This window comes from Astyanax mexicanus, chromosome 21 (genome assembly GCF_023375975.1).
Source record: "Astyanax mexicanus isolate ESR-SI-001 chromosome 21, AstMex3_surface, whole genome shotgun sequence".
Classification (NCBI taxonomy): Eukaryota; Metazoa; Chordata; class Actinopteri; order Characiformes; family Acestrorhamphidae; genus Astyanax; species Astyanax mexicanus.
The window spans coordinates 32,957,002-32,977,945 of NC_064428.1; the positions used below are offsets into that span (position 1 = coordinate 32,957,002).

Here is a 20,944-nt window from a genome sequence, read left to right on the forward strand (position 1 = left end):
GCGTTTGTGAAGCTGCATCAGGGTGAGGTAAGTTAAAATAAAAGAGCTGGTGGTTTTGTGAGACCAGTTACACAGTAACACAGGATTTCTGGTGACATTTTGATTGATTTTGATTGATTGAAAGATTTTATTTGAGCAGAAGATGTACAATACAGCTACTCAAAAAGGAGTGGGAAGAAGAAAACGTATTTAAACCCACCCCTTTCTTCAAAATTAACATAACTTACATAGCTTACATAGCCACTTCCCATCAACTTAAATTAAATGAATTTATATTTACAAATAATTAGAATCCACTAAGCTAGATACCAATGACGGTAGTAAAGAAAGTTCTGATACTATAAACAAGCAGCGACGCATAACAACCTACCAACAATGGTAAGAGGGCAACAATACTAGTTAAGGTAACAAAGAAAACAGAAAGAAGAAGAAGAAGAAGAAAAAAACAATAAAACAAACATACAAAGCACATACCAACAGTGATAAGAGAACAACAAACATGCAATGCTAAGGAAAAAAAAAAACACAGACAGACAGACACACACAATAACTTTTTTTTCTTCTTTTCCCTTTTTTTATTAAGTTTTAAAAAAAAAAGATATTTAAATGAAAGATGACAAGGAAGCAAAAACACGTCTACAAAACCATGTAAATTGTACTCAATATGTGCATAAATCTAATCAACAGATACTACGATTTGACACGCCTTTTAATGCTAACACCAGTACATAAGGATAAATAAATACATGCACATATAATCAAATGAAAGAATCAATATTTAAATAAATACACATATAAATAATTTATATATATACATATATATATATATATATTGTCATAAAAAAGTAGACATTTAACATATCAGGAATCTATAGCCATATTTCCATGCAGGAACCTTTATTTGGGTCTGTTTCTGTACTTATGCTGTACTACATTTATTTATATATTTCTGAATTAATTTAATTCATTCATTTGGTTTATTTCAATTATATATATATACCAAATGAATTTGGTAAAATCAAAGAAACTCATCATTTTTAAGAGCTCTCATTTTATATATATATATATATATATATATATATATAAAATTTAAAAAATTTAAAATTTAAAATTTAAAAATATTTAAAAAATGAGAGCTCTTAAAATGATGAGTTTCTTTGATTTTACCAAATTGAAAAGCTCTGGAATATAATCAAGAGAAAGGTGGATGATCACAAACCATCAAACCAAACTGAACTGCTTGAATTTTTGCACCAGGAGTAAAGCAGCATAAAGTTATCCAAAAGCAGTGTGTAAGACTGGTGGAGGAGAACATGATGCCAAGATGCATGAAAACTGTGATTAAAAAGCAGGGTTATTCCACCAAATATTGATTATTCCTGAACTCTTAAAACTTTGAGGTCTGAAAGCTCTGCATCTTTTTTGTTATTTTAGCCATTTCTCATTTTCTGCAAATAAATGCTCTAAATGACAATATTTTTATTTGGAACTTGGGAGAATGTTGTCTGTAGTTTATAGAATAATTTAATTTACTTTCTAAAAAAGTTACATGATACATTGTACTTTAAGTGAACTTCTGTAACTATTGTTTTTAATACACTTTGCTAAAATTTAACACAAGTATATTTGGAAGTATATTGAATTACATTAAAACTAAAAGTGTACTTCACACTATATTGTACTTTTTAAAAAGTATGATCAAAGTTTATTTTCAAACATTTGATGAAAGCATAATATTAATGTACTTTTTTATATTTTAAGTAAGTACATAAATCTGTTAGTATATTTACAGCGTAATTAGACATTTATGTTTATATGTTTTTTTTTTTTCACCAAAGTAAACACCTCCATCTCCATCTCTTTCATATCTTACTATAACTGGACCTAATGTTTAAATGAACCCCTCCCTCACCAGTAGATCATGACGTGGATCTGCTGAGCTGGTGTAAACTGAAACCAGACCTGGGATCAGTGTTAGGAGGCCAAAAATGACACAAAACGCAAGCAGTGTAGCAGTAAGACTCCATCGTTTATTCTTTAATCTCTGCACAAACAGAAACACATCGGTTAGCTTAGCACAGGTATATACAGAGTTCTGTTTTAGAAAATGCTGCACTCGTAAGGGTTTCCAATCTCTGCAAACGTTCTCTAAATTATAATTATAATCAGGTAATGATCCTTTAACAGCTGGTGTTCGCCAAGCAAGCAAGACTTAAACCCACCCCAACAACCCCCTTATAAACCCCTCAAACCCTCCTTTAAACTCTTTCAACCACATCACTGCATCAAAACTGCACCAGTAAAGACCTAATCAGGAACTGGGCTAGGGTTAAAAGTTTATCCTACAGCATGAGAATGTAGTGTTTCCAAGACATGATCTTCCAAATGCTATGTTGCTATCGATGCTATTAACCCAAATGACCATCGTAACCAGGTTTGTAGTAAAGTTAATGCTGTTTTAGAGCCTCCAATTGAGACTTAGTCTGTCTAAACTTTACCATTCAAAAGAATAAGCCATTAAGGGGGCGTGGCTTCAGCACCAGCCCCACTGACTTCTATTATAAATCTATTATAATCTATTACAACTATGTTATAATGAGTCAACTTTTTGTACATTACCCAATCAGCCATAGCATTAGCATTAGAACATTAGGTGAAGTGATAAATATAATCTTCATTTAAAACCCTGCCCATAATCCCCCCTCTACCAAACTTTACACTTGAGACAATGCAGTCAGAGAAGTAGCGTTCTCCTGGCAACCTCCAAACCCAGACTCGTTTATCGGATTGCCAGATGTTTCCACTAGTAGTGTCCAGTGGTGGCATGCTTTACACTACTGCATACTACTACTATTACAACTACTTTGCATAGTGCTTGGTGGTGTTTGGCTTGGAAGCGATTGAAACACTAGAATTCAATGATTTGGATTGCAATCGATGTGTTAAAGCATAAAAATGGACCAAATCAGAACATCTCCAAAACATCAGGCAGGTCTTGTGGTGCGTTCCTGGTATAAAGTGCTCCAAAGACGGGAGAACTAGTGAACCAGTGACCGGGTCACGGCACCAAAAGCTCTTTCTTGTGACCAATGGAGGCCTCAGCTTAAAACTCACGCAAACTTCTTAAAGGACCTGTCGCTAATGCTAATGCTAATGCTAGTTTATGGTGCCAGACTCCACAGGACACCTTCAGGGGTCAGATTGTATATTAATACTAATATTATGGCTGACTGGGATATGTAAAACAAAAAAAAAAACGCTAGAGATGTAGCAGATCCAGATTAGGCTGGACAATGTTGGACAATCCTATACATTTTATATTAGTGCATCTAAAAAAAAAAAAAGACGTTTATTTCAGTAATTCATTTCAAAATGTGAAACTTTCTTTTATTGTTGATGATTATGGCTTACAGCCAATGAAAACCCAGAAAATTGAAAATTAAAATATCATATAGGACCAGTTGGTACTTTTGGCAGTGTGCCAAGTCCTGCTGAAAAATGAAATCCACATCTCCATAAAAGTTGTCAAAAGCAGATCTTTACAGCACTTCATGCATTCCTCTGCTGACAAATTTTATGGCGATGAGGATTTCATTTTTCAGCAGGACTTGGCACACTGCCAAAAGTACCAACTGGTCCTATATGATATTTTAATTTTCTGAGAAACAATTTTTTTGGGCTTTTATTGGCTGTAAGCCATAATCATCAACAATAAAATAATAAAAAAAAAACGCTTACATTAGATCACTCTGTGTGCAATACACCTATATAATATATGAGTTTTACATTTTGAACGGAATAACTGAAATAAAGTAACTTGATATTCACTGATATCATTTTTTAAGATGCACTAGTTAGTAATGTGTGATCCCAAACACCACACCAAGCTATTTAAAATGATGATAAATTCATAACAGATTGCTCCCATATTTCATCACATGGTCCTTTTTGTTCAGCCCAGCTCCACTACTCACTCATACTCATGCAACCTGAAGGTGCTTCCAAAGGATCTTGAAGAAATGCCACAGAACAGGGGTTTGCAAACTTTTGCAACTTGTGGCCCTCTCAAGCCAATATCCATGCTCACTTATGCTAACATACTGTAACTAGCATGCTAATCATTCAGCTAGCTTTGTCAGTCATGTGACTGTACTATGTCAGACCAATCAAAGGGCTCAATGGGCTTCAATTTTTGAGATTCGAACCCCCAGCAGGACCACTGTGCCCCACTGGAGGTTAAAAACCACTGCCATAGAAGAACCACTTTGGGTTGAGTGTTCTTTAATCTCCAGCATTTCTGAACCATGGTTTAAACATGGTTCTTTATGGAACCAAAGTGGTTCTTCTATGAAATCACTAAAAGAACCACTGAAAATACCTTTATTTTTAAGAGAGTACGTGTTCTTAACATCCGTTAGCTTTAGCTTCTGGAATACACAGATCCTGTAACAGTACATATAACAGTATTCTTAAAGGAATATTCCAGCAGTTTTCAGCCTAATCCATATTTATAATATGGATGATTTCAATAAATAATTTCATTGGATTTACACTTTATAAACTGACTCAGAGCTCATTTACAACAGAAGCCAACGGGCAGATGCTGAATCCCATCAATAGATTTTTAGCTTAAAAAAATACAATATGTACTAGTGGTATAAGCACAATTAAGCCAGTTTATGTTTAAATTATATTTTATTATACAGTCATAAGTTTGGGCACCCCTATTAATCTTAATAATTTTTAGTTCTAAATATTTGGGTGTTTGCAACAGCCGTTTCAGTTTGATATATCTAATAACTGATGGACACAGTAATATTTCAGGATTGAAATGAGGTTTATTGTACAGAAAATGTGCAATATGCATTAAACCAAAATGTGACCGGTGCAAAAGTATGGGCACCCTTATCATTGTATTGATTTGAATACTCCTAACTACTTTTTACTGACTTACTGAAGCACAAAATTGGTTTGTTAACCTCATTGAGCTTTGAACTTCATAGCCAGGTGTATCCAATCATGAGAAAAGGTATTTAAGGTGGCCAATTGCAAGTTGTTTCTTCTATTTGAATCTCCTCTGAAGAGCGGCATCATGGGCTCATCAAAACAACTCTCAAATGATCTAAAAACAAAGATTGTTTCTGTATTTGATTAGATTTATATTTATAGAAATAAGCAAACTCTCAACAGCTGCTATAATAGTCTTGAGTCTTAAGGCAGTACTAGTCGAGGAACTCAACGAGGAGTTGAGTTACTCTAAAATGCCGAAAGTCATGGGACAGCAGTAACCCATCAGTAAACTGACCGTGAAGTGATGCCTCGGGGGACGACCTGGAAACACTGTATACGTGGTGAGGTGCTATCTTGTGAGTGATGCTGAACAGTGGCATATTCAGTGCAGGAGGTCCCTACATCCATATTCTACCACACAGGTCAGTGCAGCGTTTCTTTTTTTCTTTCTTTCTTTCTTTCTTTCAGCTTCCATGGGAAATGGCAAAAGTCACAGGACACAATACTAGCCTTAATATCCTTTGATATTTGGTATGCCAGTGTATTTAAATGTATCACAAATACAGCAGTTTGAAATAATTAGGCTGAAAGCTGGAATATTTCTTAAAGCTGACCATTGGAAATTATGTCTTAAGCTAAACTAAATAGCGAAATGCTTACGAAATGCTCGGAGCACGTCTTACTTTGGCCTAGCGTGTGGATACGTGATCCGTCCACTGCGGTCGTTGGTGTGAGCGTGTGTGTGGCAGGGTATTCTGGTGCCATTAAAAGAATCCTACACTGTAAACCTATCGTCCGTCACTTAAATATACTATGTAAGATTTTGAAGCATATACATACTGGACAAACTGTAGTGTTTTAAAATGCTATATATGGATAACTTAAGAGATATTGATATTCATAAGGATGTAGTTCTATAGGAAATGTGTTTTTGCGCTTGTATTGCACCCAAGCCCAATATGGACCTTATGAAATATAGGCTGCTCATTCTTTATTATTCTGAGATTGAGTAATCCTAAATTTGGACACCCTGGTTTATAACAACTGTATGTACTGTATATACATTCAAGATAAAGGTTTGCTTGCAGAAATAAAGAGATTTTAAAGGATTGGTTACGATACTGAAGTTTGCTTTTTTAGTTCTTTAGCACTGGAGCCACAATGCTAGCCAAGATTTAATGGAAGCTTAAAAGCTTGGAAGGTTTGTGATCATGCAAAAAGCTTGTAAGTAACCTTTAGAAAAAAAATGGCACCTTTACAGGACAAAAAGAAGAGAAAACCTAAACATTCTAAACTTTCAATAGAAGAAAAAATATTTAGTTTCTAGCATTTCTTTTGGTCCATTCCATCACGATATTTGAACACAGCCTGATTTATATAGTAAGTATACACCTCACAGATGTTGTTTAAAAAAAAAAAAAGTATTGGGACACGATTAATCAACATTTATTAATCAACTTTTTAGAGTTGGAGCATTTTCTCCCTTCGGTTTGGTTTGTTTTCACACAGGCACAAACCTAAATTCACCAAAATGCACACCAATAAACCATGCGAGCACATGGTCTCCTCTGATTGGTCAGAGATGTCTGGGGCGGGAGCAGGAAAGTAAATATAGTGAGTATATGAGATTCTGTGTTTCAGTGCGTATATCTGTATCTTTAGCAGTGTGAAGCTGCTTTAACACTGAACACTGAAAATATGCCGCTGCGCTCTTTTAAACACAGTGTTTTCAATGGGACATGCAGCACAGATGTGAGCGGTGAACGCTGCACATAAAGCACACAGTGTGTAAACAGCATGGAGCAGCAGCAGCAGAGACTGTATTTGTTCAAAGCTGTGGAAATGAGTGTTTTCTGGCTTATATATTAGATTAAACTGCGAGTTATCAGCAGTTTAGCTCAAATAAGAGGAGTATATTTGATATCTGGTTCGAATCGAGACCAGATCAGTTCGTTTGGGACCAAACCGAAGCCACATCCACAAGCAGGTCTCAATCCAGTCGTTTTGATCTGTACCTGAGTGCAATTACTTTTTTTTTTTTCACGTTTTCACACCTGCTCAATCGAACCGCATTAATGGTACCAACCAACTAGAGTCTGTTTTAACTGAACCAAATAGTGTGGGTGAGAAAACGCCCTTTAAGTATCTGAATATAGACTTATAATATAGACTAAAAAGGGTGTTATTTTATCATTAATATTTGGACATACAGTAAATCTAAATGCTTTTAAAATAATGGAACTGCTCATTCTCTTTTGAGTTGATTGGAGAGCCGGATGCAATCAAATCCTCACAGCAAAGTCACTCCAAAATCTCATAGATCTGTTTTCTCCACAAAAAGCAGGATAAACTCTTTTTAATACCCTTGATTTTGGAAGAAACAATCCATGAACAGATGTCCCAATACTTTTGATTTTTTTGATTTTGCCCACACAAACAATCTCACACAAAAACAGATTTGCTTGCCTCTGTGCTTCAGGCGTGCAAGTTTCATGATGCTAACTAGAGGCTAATAGACTTCCATTGCATGTTAGCGACATTAGCATTGTAGCTCCAAAAGGTAGAAAACTTCAGTCAGACTCACTGCATATAAGGTAAAATTTGATTCTAATCTGCCAAAACTGTGACTAAATGAGTGTTAAGCTGCATTCCATTTAGATCAGAATATCAGAATATCGGAGCTGTGAATTACATCACACCAACTGCGACAGCTGTTGACAGCGTTCCAGTTAGATACACATTCTGATAAATGTTACATTATTCCAAAAGGTTAGATAAAGACTTTATAAGTCAGGAATTTACCAGTTAACTGATTTGACAGTCATTTATCAGCGTTTTATGGCAAATTTAATCAAAATACAGCTCTGGGAAAAAAAAAGAAAAATAAAGAGACCACTCAAAAATGATGAAAAACCTCTGGATTATAATCAAGAGGAAGATGAACTGCTTGAATGTTTGCACCAGGAGTGCATAAGTAGCATAAAGTTATCCAAAAGCAGTGTGTAAGACTGGTGGAGGAGAACAGGTGTGGCTTTTTCTATTTTTTGAGTAGAAAATCAGACTTTCTGTTTTCCTTTATTATGAACTCATAAAATTCAGAGTTTAAATGGAATGCAGCTGAGAAACTAACTGTAATCTACAGCTGACAGTACACGGTGGCGTCCTTAGTAATAAAAAGGCTCAAAATCTTACATAGCGTAGCTTTAAACATCTCTATACTTAATGTTTCCTTAAGAAAAAACAACCCCCCCCCAAAAAAAAAGATTATACATACACACACATGCTCATACAAACCTAAACACAGCAATACTAGCTAATGACACTTTCTCAACTCAAATAATCCCCTCTTTCTCGCGCTCTCGCTCTCTCACTCACACGCCTCTTGTACATGCAGAAGTGCATTCATTCATTCAGTCGGACTGATTGTAATTTGTGCCGTTCATACATTAGCACCCCCCCCCCCCCACGCCCCTCCACCCCCAGGCCCGTCCCGCCCGTCCGCAGCCCCGCCCAGCTGCACTCTTTCCCATAGCTGAACAGAAACATGGCAAAAACTGCTGCCTAAAGAGAACACAGCGCTGTGCAGGGAGGTGAGGGGGCGTGGCTCTGGTGAGGAGGCGGGGTTTGTACACCTCATTCGTCCTGATTGAGCAGGAAGTTGGCGGCCAGGTTCTCGTTCTTCTCGCAGGCGAAGTACGCCTGCACCACCAGCGCCTCGGGGAAGCCCAGAGCTTTTAACTGAGAGAGAGAGAGAGAGAGAGGGAGAGAGAGAGAGAGAGAGAGAGAGAGAGAGAGAGAGAGAGAGAGAAGAGAAAGACATAGACATAGACAGAGAATGAGTCAAAGAGAATATTAGAGAGAGAAGAGAAAGAGTGAGAAAGAGATCGAGAGAAAGAGAGACACAGAAAGAGTCAGAGAGACAACATGAGAGAATGAAAAGAGAAAAAGTGTGGGGAAGAGAGAAAGAGAGTCAGAGAAAAAGAGAGAGATAAGACAGAGTCGGAGAGAGAAAAAGAGTGAGAGAAAAGAGAAAGAGAGAGACAAAGAGTCCAGTAAGAAAAGCAAGAAAGAAGGAGAGAGATAAAAAGAGAAAGACACACAGAGAGTGTCAGAGAAAAAGAGGTAGAGAAAACAGAGAATGAGTTAGAGAGAAAGAGGAAGAAAGACAGAGTCAGATAGAGAGAAGAGAAAGAGAGAGTGAGAAAAGCGAGAGACAGACAGAAAGAGAGATACACACAGAGAAAGAGTCAGAGAGAGTAAAATAGTGAAAGGGAGGAGAAAGAGAGAGACAAAGAAAAAGCAGAGAGTGAAAGACAGAAAGAATCAGAGAGAGAGAGAGAAGAGAAAGATAATGAGTCAGAGAGAAAATGAGAGAGTGAGACAGAGAGTCAGAGAGAGACACAGAGTGAGCAAAGAGAAAGAGAGAGACAGGTAAAGAGAGATTGAGAAAAAAAGAGATAGAGGGCGAGAGAGAGAAAGATAATTAATATCTGATTGGGCTGATAACGTGCCGGTAAAGAAGACCAAAGCTGATCTGGCATCAAACTATAAAAAGGTCCTCACCCTCTCAATGGCCTCTTTCTCCTGCGCTGTGACCTGGATATAATCCACAGGTGCTCCTTCTTCTCCCATGGCCCCCAGGTCAGCATGCTCCGCCCCCTCAGGCCCCTCCCCCTCACCTTCTCCAGCTGGGGCATTCAGCATCTGAATGAACAGCTCCTGGTGCTGCCGGATTTGCTACGGACCGACACACAAGCAATACACACAAAAACATTAACCAATGAAGAAAGAAGATCTTAAAATCACACAGTGTGTGTGTGTGTGTGTGTGTGTGAGAGAGTGTGTGTGTGTGTGTGAGTGTGTGTGTTCTAACCTGCAGGAGCTCGGGGTTCTCCCGGCCCAGTTGCTGTAGCAGTGATGGCAGGAGGGACGGGTTCTGCTGGACCAGCTGCCTCATGTTCTGGAACTGAGGCTGAGAACGCAAGAACTCCAGAGGGTTCTCTCCTGAACACAGAGACAGATACTTTAATTCAGTAAAAAATATATATATATCAATTAACGTAAGAGAACGGTATTACGTACACTTCAGTATTCCGTACAGTTGAGCATTTAAACGATAAAATACTTAATAATAAACTATTGTTATGTTTGAAATATAGTCTGGGGTCATTGTCAATCCTTCCTCTTTCCATTAAAACAGGTCAGTGACCATCCATGTTGTGTTTTCTCTTGAAATTCCACTAGGTAGGGAGGAACCGTCCGCATCGCCGAAAACGGGTGGGTGGGGAAGGGTTAACAACGTTGAGGCTAGGGGGTGGGGAAAACTTTATCGACTAGTTCATGTTAGGTTTTACCCACTTTTAACATCGCATTTCACCCAAAATGCAACGTTAAACATCCAACTAACAGCATCCGTTGTAATATTTGATTGAGGAATTAATAATCATAGTTTATAACTTACTTTAAAAACGAGCTTACTCCAGCTCCACTTCTCCACTCATAGACAGCTGAGATTTTGTGCTGCAGTTTCAGCACATTTTTTTTTTCAATTCATAGACAACTTATCAAATCCATTTGACAAACACTTTACTAAGCTTCTACGTCAGTCTAAGCTCATATGTTATAGGTGGTGAACTTTTGTAAAATACAGCCACCACGAGCGGAAATCTGAGGTGTACGGAACACCGTTGCCTGTTTGTCGGCAGGTGTACGGAATACTGATGCACTGGTGACAGGACTGAGGTCAGTTTTTTGGGGTTTTCTTTAAAACTATTGGTCCAAAAGTAACCAATCAAAATTTATTTTGGTTGCTAGGCAGATATTCCATAGTTTAGCCAATCACTGCAGCCTATTTGAACTCGGGTATTTTCGTAATATCCACTCAAACGCGGAAAATACCGAAAATGTGTACGGAATACCGTTCTCTTACGTTATATATCACCAATTGGTACTTTTGTGGGCAGTGTGCCAAGTCCTGCTGGAAAATGAAATCTGACCTTTTTAAAACATTGTCTTCACTAGGGGTGGCCGATATCACGATACAAAATCACAATCATTCGTAGTATTTCCAAGATAACGATACACTACTGCGACAAAATGAAAATTATTATTTTATTACTGCATACGATATGATATGGCACAACTCTAACTGAGACATTAAACAATACAGGAATTTGATCAGATTTATAAAAAAAAAAAAAAAAAAAAAGATCCAGAATGTCATGATACTAACAATAATGCTCTCCAAATATCTCTATACATTCAGGATTAAAGTAAAATAAATGATACTGGACAGGTATAATCTGTATAAATCTCTAGTAGATATATAATGGGAAATGAGAACAGTGTGAATTTTTCTTTTGCTAAAATAATATAAAATAAAATAAAATAATAGTACCCTGATGTGATAATTTTATGGCAATTATATGGGTGATATGGCACCATATTTCAGGGTATAATATCGTTCATATATATTCAAAAATGTTGGAGATATTATTGTGAACGATACGATATGGCACACCCCCATTGGCGTAGGAACCGGAAACAGGTGGATTTGTCCCCCCCAAAAATTATATCGTTTCGCTCAGATCAGCTGTACTATTAATGAGGAGACAGACCGGACCAATCACAGAGCCGGTTCAGGTATTAAGTCCCGCCTCTCAGCACAAACAGCCAATCAGCTTGCTGGTTTTGCGGCCCGCGGTGTGCTAGTGGGGGAAGCCCCGCCCCCTCGCTGTGAGATTTAGCAGCGGGATCGGGCTGCAGCAGCTTCAGCTGATTAAGATCTGGATATACGGGGATTTTTCTAAAAGAAAGGTAACGATAGGCTAACCACATAAACTGTGATGATGTTTCTGATAGCTGGTTAAAAATACAAGACTCTAAATCAGCACACAGTTTAAACCCACTGTGATTAATAAACTGCAGCTGTGTGAGTGAGTTAGCTTAACTTTGGAATTAGATAGATTGGAAGTCAACGTTAAAGAAAAAATAAACTATATACGTAATGTTCAACTTGCCCTGTACCTGATCAGCTAATTACTGTTTCATTTTTAAACTGTCTTTATTAATTTAGGATTACAGGATTTACTGTGAGCAATAATGAACAAAAATTCATTTAGTTAACTAGTTATCTAGAAGCCAGATGTAGTGGATAGTCAGAATTTAGTACAGTACTTTATGTTTGTAGTTTAAAGCAGTCTCTGATCACTGCCCCAAAATTGTGTTTTCCACCTGATCCAGCTGATCAGCTAATAAACAGTCATTTACTGAGTTTACTGAGTTTAATCATGTATATCCAGCAGTGCATTAGACACATCATACCACCACTTACTTTATTAAATGTCTTTAAAGCAGAGAAAGCTCTAGAATATGTAGAACAGTGTTAATATTCAGTAGAATATGTAAGAACAGGGTTCACAGTAAGGCCACATGTCCTGACGTTTATAATTAAAATCTTTATGAAACGTAAAGTTACATTCTTTTACATAAAAGGACACCAATCTTTAGAAGAGCTCTTAATAGAAAAATAAAAGCGTAGGTTTTTTTTAAAGAGTGGAGAAAATGTAAATATACAACAGAATTGACATGCCAATACATGATAATAATAATAATAATAATAATAATAATAATAATAACCAAATCTGTTATATTATTTTAAATATTAGGTGATAACTGATCATTTTTGTATGTATATGTATATGCATAATTTTTTCTTACAACAGTAAATGTAATGTGAAGTAACATGTTTAGGTTGTAAAATCACCTTGTTAACTAATAAAAAACAAAATACAGAAAAAAAAATATTATTTGTGATTAAAAGTAATTTCCACAAATGTTGTTCTAAGAAACTATAGGGTAGGCTTGGGTTCATATTGGCAAATTTGTCCCCCCCAATATCAAACCTGCTCCTACGCCCTTGCACACCCCTATTCTCCACATAGTAAATTAAACTTTAATAATATATATTTTTTTATATTAATATTTGGAATGCAAAGTAAAACACTAGATAAGAGACAAAATATGGTCTAGAAAACAAAATAATATAAAAAATCAAATCTGCCCAAAATTACATTGCAGCAGTATATAGTGTCAGATATACTGTGGTATGTACAGTATAATAACCATCATCTTCATCAAGAGATTGATTTACAGATTCATTTATAATGAAACTAATTAGCTACAGAAATAATAGAGTTTAAAAAGAGCTTCGCCCCACATGCAGCTCTCTTATCTGTTTATTATATAATTAGCATTTGATCCAGTACACTTAAAAAAAAGTACAAAATAATGGAGTGATAAATTGGGACACTCACCTTCAGTAGAGTGTGTTCCTGAGCCAGGCGTGCGGGTGGACACTGGGCTCGTCTCCTGCACAGGAACTGTAGGAATACCCTGTGAAAACACAGTTTAGCACGTTTAAACCATTAAAAAGAAACAACACAGGATAAAACAATTACCTTAGTTGAGGTTTAAGTGTGAGAGTCAACACAGAATTATTCTTTTTTTTCTTTTTTTTCCTCCCATGTTTCTCCAAACTCCTATCACTAGTGATGCCTCAACATAAAGAAGGTAAAGACAAACACATGCCTCCTCCGATACATGTGAAGTCAGACTCCGCCTCTTTTTGATCTGCTGCTGATGCAGCATCACAATGCACTCGGTGGAAAGCGCAGCGACTCGGTTCTGATACATCAGCTCACAGACGCAGCCTTGTGCTGCTCCACATCACCCTAGAAGTGATGAGGGAAAAGAGCACCATCTACTGTACTCACCCACAGATTACTTCAGATTACTTCAGTACTTCATTATTGTAAGTCGCTTTGGACAAAAGCGTCTGCCAAATGAAATGTAATGTAATGTAATGTAATGTAGAGAGCAAGGCTAAATGTGCTCTCTCTGGGCTCCGGCAGCTGATGGCAAGCGATCTTTAAGTCTGAGTTGAGTGTTGGGTTTATATTTGAATTTACAGAGTGGAGGCTAAACTCTGCTGGAAGCTTCTGGTGCAGGTCTAGTGTTGAATAAATGAATGAATAATTACCAATACTGTTTTTTCTGGTTTCTTTTTATCTGAGCATAATTTCCTTATTTTTCTTATTTCCTAAAAAAACTCACTGCTCATTGCACTATTTACTGTACGTGTCCACTAGCACTTAAGTCTTGATGTATCCCATTAATTTCAATGGCGAGATCTACCTCATGCCGTGGTGCATGCTGGGTTGCGTTGCGCTAAGCGCAGCCCCGCCCTTTGCGGAAAAAGTTCAGCAGAGCTCAACTTTATTTAAATGAATCCGGCTGCTTCGCTGCATCCAGCCAATCATGGAACAGCAGGCTGTGACATGAAAATGGCAGAATATGGATTTATAGAATACACTAAAGATTATAGTGGGGTTTACTCAAAAATGTATTTATTTATATTTATTTCTAATAAAAAGCATGGCGACATAGGTTGCAGAAAAGTGCCAGTGGACGCGCATCATTACTACACTAATAACTAACTGCACTATTGCATAATGCTCCTGATTGCTTCATTCTAAGTAGGAATCGCACCGATGAATACAACAATTCAAGTACACATACAAAAAAAACAAACATGCATCTCTAATACTGAGACTTTGGTATATGTGGTGTAATGTGCAGTGTTTTTCTCTGAACAGAAGGTGTAGTGTGTGGTAGTGTGGTATGGGGAGTTGTGTGGGCAGGTTGAACAGGCTTACATTAAGCAGGTACTCCACAGCGCGGTTAGGGTCATTATAACTGGCTCTCAGCGCCGCCACCACCCTCTCCCTCTCATAGCCCATCGACATGATCTCTGTTAGCATAGCCTCGTAGCCTGGACCTGCCCGAACAACATACACACAAGCTTTACAACCAGAAACATACATTACACATCTGCACTCACATAAACATACAGCTTATATTAGGGGCGAAACGATTACTCGAGTAATTCGATTTACTCGATTTAAATTGATCGAGTAATATTCTGTGCCTTGAGTAATCATTTATTTAATAATAAAAAAAAAAAAAACTCAGCGCGCGCTAATTCGCTCTTTTAATGTGACAACAAGCTCAGCGTTATGTCACCCGCACACAGGAAGAAGGAGCAGGCGGCGGAGGTTTTAGTTTAAAAAAAAAAGAGCGACAACTTACGAGGAAAAAGGGTAATAATAATGGAGTATTTTAGGCTGGAAAGGGTGTATTCACTCTTGCCTCCCACAACAGTATGTTTTTAATGCTGCATCGTCTCAGCAGAGGACACGTTAGCGGTGGAACCGAGAGAAGGTTAATATAACTTATAACAAATCAGTGAGATTAACATTAATGTAGCTTATTAACACAACAACAGCGCTGTGGAGCGCTGACTATTATTAATACTGTCTAATGTGCGGTTAGTTTATAAAAACAGACAATTCTGGACTTAATACAGGCTTTATATAAGTGAACAAAGCACTGAGGAGTTCATAAACAAATACACGTCACCGGCTCGGTGAGCAGACTGGCAACATCTCTGCTGTCCAGAAGCTAAAATCCACAACATAATGCAAATATTTATGCCTTTTTTATTGATTTTATAGTTTTGATGCTTACATAAAATCCTTGTTGAAAATAATTTAACTTAATTTATAAAAGTACTAATTATTACATTATTATTATTCTTTATTTATTTATTTTTGTGTTTGCAGTTTGGAAATGTATTTTGTAAATTTTAAAAATATAACATCTTGAAAAGGAAATCAATTGGTCATTCATTATTAAGTAAAATGTCTTGTTTTCTCTTGTGTATTTTTAATTATTCTTTAAGCAATCAAAAATATGTGCTATCCGATTACTCGATTAATCGAATTTTTCCAATTAGTAGTGTAGTCACGATACCAAAACTATGACTTTCAATACAATACCTGCCTAAATATCTCAATACCAATACTGAAACGATAACATGTTAAAAACTTAAAACATCAGAAATCAATAGAATAATTAACAAAAAGTATTAGTTTATTATTAATAGTTTATTTATTATTTATTTGCTCTTAATTTCAAGTAAGATAGTACCAAAAATATATATAAAAAATACATAAATAAAAAAAGAAAAAATGCCAGTGATGTCATTGGCCCTGCCCCCTCGTCCCCTCCCACTTGGAATCAAAGTTCAAGAAAAGAACCACTGAGTCATTGTTCTGTGTTTTGATTCACTTGAACACTAAAGAGCAGAGGAGACCAGAAAACAAGGCATTTAAAAGATGGGAGACATTTAAACTTGAGACATTTAAAACCTGTTGATATTTCCTGAATTACCATGTGATCTGTGTGGTGATTAGACACTTTGAGGAACTTACATGATGGGTTGAGTGCAGAGCCATTGCACTGACTGACTCATTAAGAGAATCGGCTCATGAATAGAGTGTAAATTCAATTCAATGATTCAAAACATTGTTTAGAAGCCCATGCATTGATATATAAGGCTCTGAGCTGGCGTGAACACAGTCTAAGGGGAAACTCAGAGACGACACAGAGCTCTACTCAGACACTGGATTATACTTCATGACTGAAAACTGAGAAATAAAGCAGTAAACGAGTCAGAGACAGTTGCTGTGAAAGAAAGTCTGAAGCAGGATATTATCATTTTTGAGTTTTTTTTTTTTTTTTTTTTTTTACAATGGATTAATCACAGTTCCTCACAGGTGAAGTTTTTACAAATGGAAGCATTTCTTTTTAGCTCTTTCTAGTCGTGCATATACGGTTTATCCTAATGTATTAAGGCATTCTTGAGTTATTAATTGTATAAGGCGTCAGTGTGACACTTGTGAACAGTCAGTTAAAGCAGCACTAGGTAGGATTTCCTTGATTTTTTTTATCTTTTTAAAGAAGTAAAATTACAGCTTGAAACTCACTGCAGCGCTGCATTGAGGTGTAATAGGAGGAATAGCGATGCTCTCGTGTCTGTGCCGGAGCTCCTCTAAGCCCAAACCAGACTCTGTAAGTTTTCTGAGGCGGCCGCGACCAACTCTCGCGAGAACTGCGACCTGCTTTCCGCCCTTCAGTTCTAACAGTTCTACAAGGACTACTGGTTCATTCTTTACAAACTAACATACAGACACTCTGGCAGAAGCTGGAAAGAGACCGAATATGTCTGTGAAAGCCAGAAAACGAGAGAGAGAAACTAATCCGCCTGAAACATTTATTACACTCTACAACTGTTGGGGGAGCCCACGAGCACAAAATCTCAATCCTACCTAGTGGAGTTTTAAGCGGATTTCATAACATTTCATAAGCAATCTATTTGTTTAGAGTACTTTTTGAATGGCTGTGTTGGAATTTACCCGATACTGAAGACGATTCCTCCTCTTCTTCACCCAGACAAGGACTGAGAGAGAGAGAGAGAGAGAGAGAGAGAGAGAGATTAATGTCACAAGTGTCTATTTTTTATACATCAACACAAAAGTAATGTATAAACAATTCATTATTAGGTGGTAATGACACGGATCGCCCGTGTCTGGCTAGAATAAATAGGCTTGATTTAACGGGGAGAAAATGCCCTACCGTGCAGCTTCATTTAGGACATTGTGTCTTTGCTATCGTAACGATGGGAAAAGTTCAGCTTGCGTGGCTCAAAACTCACAAAAGGCATGTACCAATTTTCTTAATTTAAATCACAGGTGTGTGGGCGATTTGGGCGTAATGTGAAATAAACCAATCAGCGTAACACTTTCAATTTCCTGTAAAAGCCAGGTGTGCTCTTACTTTGGCAGATTGCTATTTTAACAGTGCAGCTACCTGGACGTGTCCAACGCTGCTCAGCAGAGGAAACTGAGCTGCTCGTTCAGGTTTGTTCATTCTGTTCATTATCATAGCAATGAATGTCTGACTGTAGATGTCTGTCTAGGTTGCATTCAGTCAGTGGTGCACCGGTGTTTTTCCATTGCCAAGATAGCAATACACATCAGTAGCAGAATAAACTCTTTTTAATACCCTTAAGCATGTGTTCCATTTCTTTGTTGTCTATATGGTGTATATTATTCTGAGTTATGCATGCAGTTGTGCTGGATTGCTGATTGAAGTAGGAGCTTTAGAAATACAAATATCACATTAGTTAGATTATTAGTTGTCTTAGTAAGTGTAGGCGCAGTAGTGATGGTGAAGGGCATACCGTTCTGGACTGTGTGTCGGGGAGACTGTAGCAGGGGGGTCACATGGCGAGTCCTCGTCAGAGAAGAACGGTATGGCTGCTGGAGCTGGAGGAGGAGGAGGAGAGGAGGAGGAGGAGGAGGAAGGTGTTGCCGTGGGAGCGGCCTTTGGTGGCTCAGGGGCGGCTGGAGGCTTTGGCTGTTCAGGAATAAGAACAATGGAGAGAATATCATTAAAAAGTTGCTTTATTTCAGTAATTCAGTTCAGAACGTGAAACTCATATATTATATAGATGTATTAAACACACAGAGTGATCTATTTTAAGCGTTTATTTATTTTATTGTTGATGATTATGAAGCTTACAGCCAATGAAAATCTAAAAAATCAGTGTCTCAGAAAATTGAAAAAAATTATATAAGAACAATGGTACTTTTGGCAGTGTGGGCAGTGTGCCAAGTCCTGCTGGAAAATGAAATCCACATCTCTATAAAAGTTGTCAGCAGCAGAGGGAAGAAGCATGAAGTGCTGTAAGATTTTGTGGGAAAACAAAACTGCACTGACTTTAGACTTGATAATAAAACACAGTGGATCAACACCAGCAGATGACAGACATGTCTCTCTAAACCATCACTGATTGGTGGAAACTTCACACTAGACCTCTAGCAGTTTGGACTGTGTGTCTCTCCACTCTTCCTCCAGACTCTGATCCCTTGATTTACAAATGAAATGTAAAATTTACTGATGATCAGTGATGGTTTGGAGAGACATGTCATCTGCTGGTGTTGATCCACTGTGTTTTATTATCAAGTCTAAAGTACTGCATTAATTTGAATAAACCTAAAAAACTGTCTCCAGAAAGCAGAAGCTCTTACCTTTGATACCATCACGACGACAAAGTTCTTCTCGTCGATTTTGTACTCTTTGATGGGCGTGTCATCCTGCAGGATTTTGCCCGCATAGATCAGCTTCTGTCCGGAAACTGGAAAACTATCCCTTCCTTTCTCTGCTTCGATTTTCTCTTTCAGAGCCTTCACCTGCAAACAGTAAAAAAAAAAAAAAAAAAAAGACATTGTTTTTTTGTGAAAATGGATCAATTAATCCCAAAGTGTCAATATATTTTGTGACCACCATTATTATCTAGCTCTGCCTTAACTCTCTTGGTTTACTAGAGCTTCTCATCCCGCAAATGGAATCCTTAAATATATATATATATTTTTTTTAATCTCTGATCTGTCCAAGTACCTTGGTACACGGACACATCACAATATGCAAATCAAGCAAATCAATAATACCCCCCCTCCCAACCATCTGCATCTCTCACCACTATCAGTGGCACACAGCTCAGCCAATCAGCTCAAGTCAAGTCAAACTGTTTTTATTGTCAATACTGTATATGTACAGTACATACAGAGAACTGAAATTATGTTACTGTCCTTTCCAAAGTTACAACAAGTAGAGAAAATAAGATCATAAACATACAAAGAATAAGAGACACTAAAATGTACAATACAACAAGGTCACAAATATAGACATGCGTGACACAAGAGACACAAGACAATAGTGCAATAGCTCCCCTATCTGCCCCACCCCTAAACCCATACATCACCCAGTGCCCTTCCACACTACTCCTCCTGTTTTTTAGTCTTTTTCAAATTTGAACTGAGGTTGGAGAAAGATAAAATCAGGGGGTTTAGTTATCCTTTGATGGTTAGGAAAGGTTTAAAAACATAAACATTTTAGGCAGGACTCGTATGTGTCATAACTTCAAAGGGAACACATTTCAGCTATTAATGTTATATATATAAAAAAATGGCCTCTTAAAGGATCTTTAGAATGACTCATGAAATAGAGGGAGAATCTTCTTAATCTAAAATCGAATCGAATCGACTCGACTCAGGACTCGGTGAGTCAGTGAATCGATGAATCGATTCAGTCGAGTAGTAACCAAACAGTGGGCGGGTAAATATGACACAGCGGCAGATCATTACTCAGAAAGGGGAACCCCCCAGAGTCTAGAACCGAGAACCAGCACACACACACTGCAAACACACACACACACACACACACACACACACACACACACACACACACACACACACACACAAACACACACACACACACACACATACGGTAAACACACACACACGCGGGCGCGCGCGCTGCTCTAACCGTCTGGTGATCGTCGATGGTGATGTGGATGGTCTGCTGCTGCAGGGTCTTCAGGGTGATCTGCATGGCTGGACCGGGGCCGCGGGGTCTCACGGGGAGGCGCGCGGTGAGTATCTGCGCGTGGCGGCGCGTGGCGGAGCGGAGCGGACCGTTAGCTGAGCGGCTGAGCACGCGCCTCTGCTGTCAACTGCTCTCCTTCATCTTCCCCCCAGCTCTTCCTCTGCGCCTCCTCCTGCCCAGCACAGCGCTGCAGCGGAGCGGCCACACACTCACAGCGCCCCCTGCAGCCCCAGCGGAGACACTGCGCCCCCACAACCAGCAGCACTGACTCATTCTGCACTCATTCTTTTTATTTATTTATTTATTTAGTTAGTTAGTTAGTTTTATTAGCATTTAAACATTTAAAAAACATACAGATAAATATTCTTATGTAACTTTATTTCAGTAATTCAGTTTAAAATGTTTAAAATTCAGTAAAAAGTCTCCACCTGGATTTAAGTAAGTAAATGATGTGGGGTTGGTTGATGCTGCAGTTGGTCTGCAGGTTTAGGTTCAGCAACAGTATGTGCTGAAAGAATGAGGTCAGCTGACCTCAATACCTGAATATACTGAATAATTATAGACCAGGTTATTCCTAAATCAA

At 37.8% G+C, this 20,944-nt stretch overlaps 1 protein-coding gene across 1 annotated transcript; it reads right to left on the reverse strand.

Moving 5' to 3' along the window:
- Positions 1–8,492: 8,492 nt before the first annotated feature.
- rad23aa (RAD23 homolog A, nucleotide excision repair protein a) lies at positions 8,493–20,534 on the reverse strand. Its single transcript, XM_007260625.4, has 9 exons — positions 20,302–20,534; positions 19,005–19,166; positions 18,155–18,330; positions 17,328–17,371; positions 14,727–14,848; positions 13,326–13,404; positions 9,884–10,014; positions 9,574–9,747; positions 8,493–8,748 (listed from the first exon to the last, which is right to left on the reverse strand). Exons 1-9 carry the CDS (start codon positions 20,365–20,367, stop codon positions 8,644–8,646), a joined length of 1,059 nt encoding a protein of 352 aa, XP_007260687.3. The 5' UTR covers positions 20,368–20,534; the 3' UTR covers positions 8,493–8,643.
- Positions 20,535–20,944: the final 410 nt, after the last annotated feature.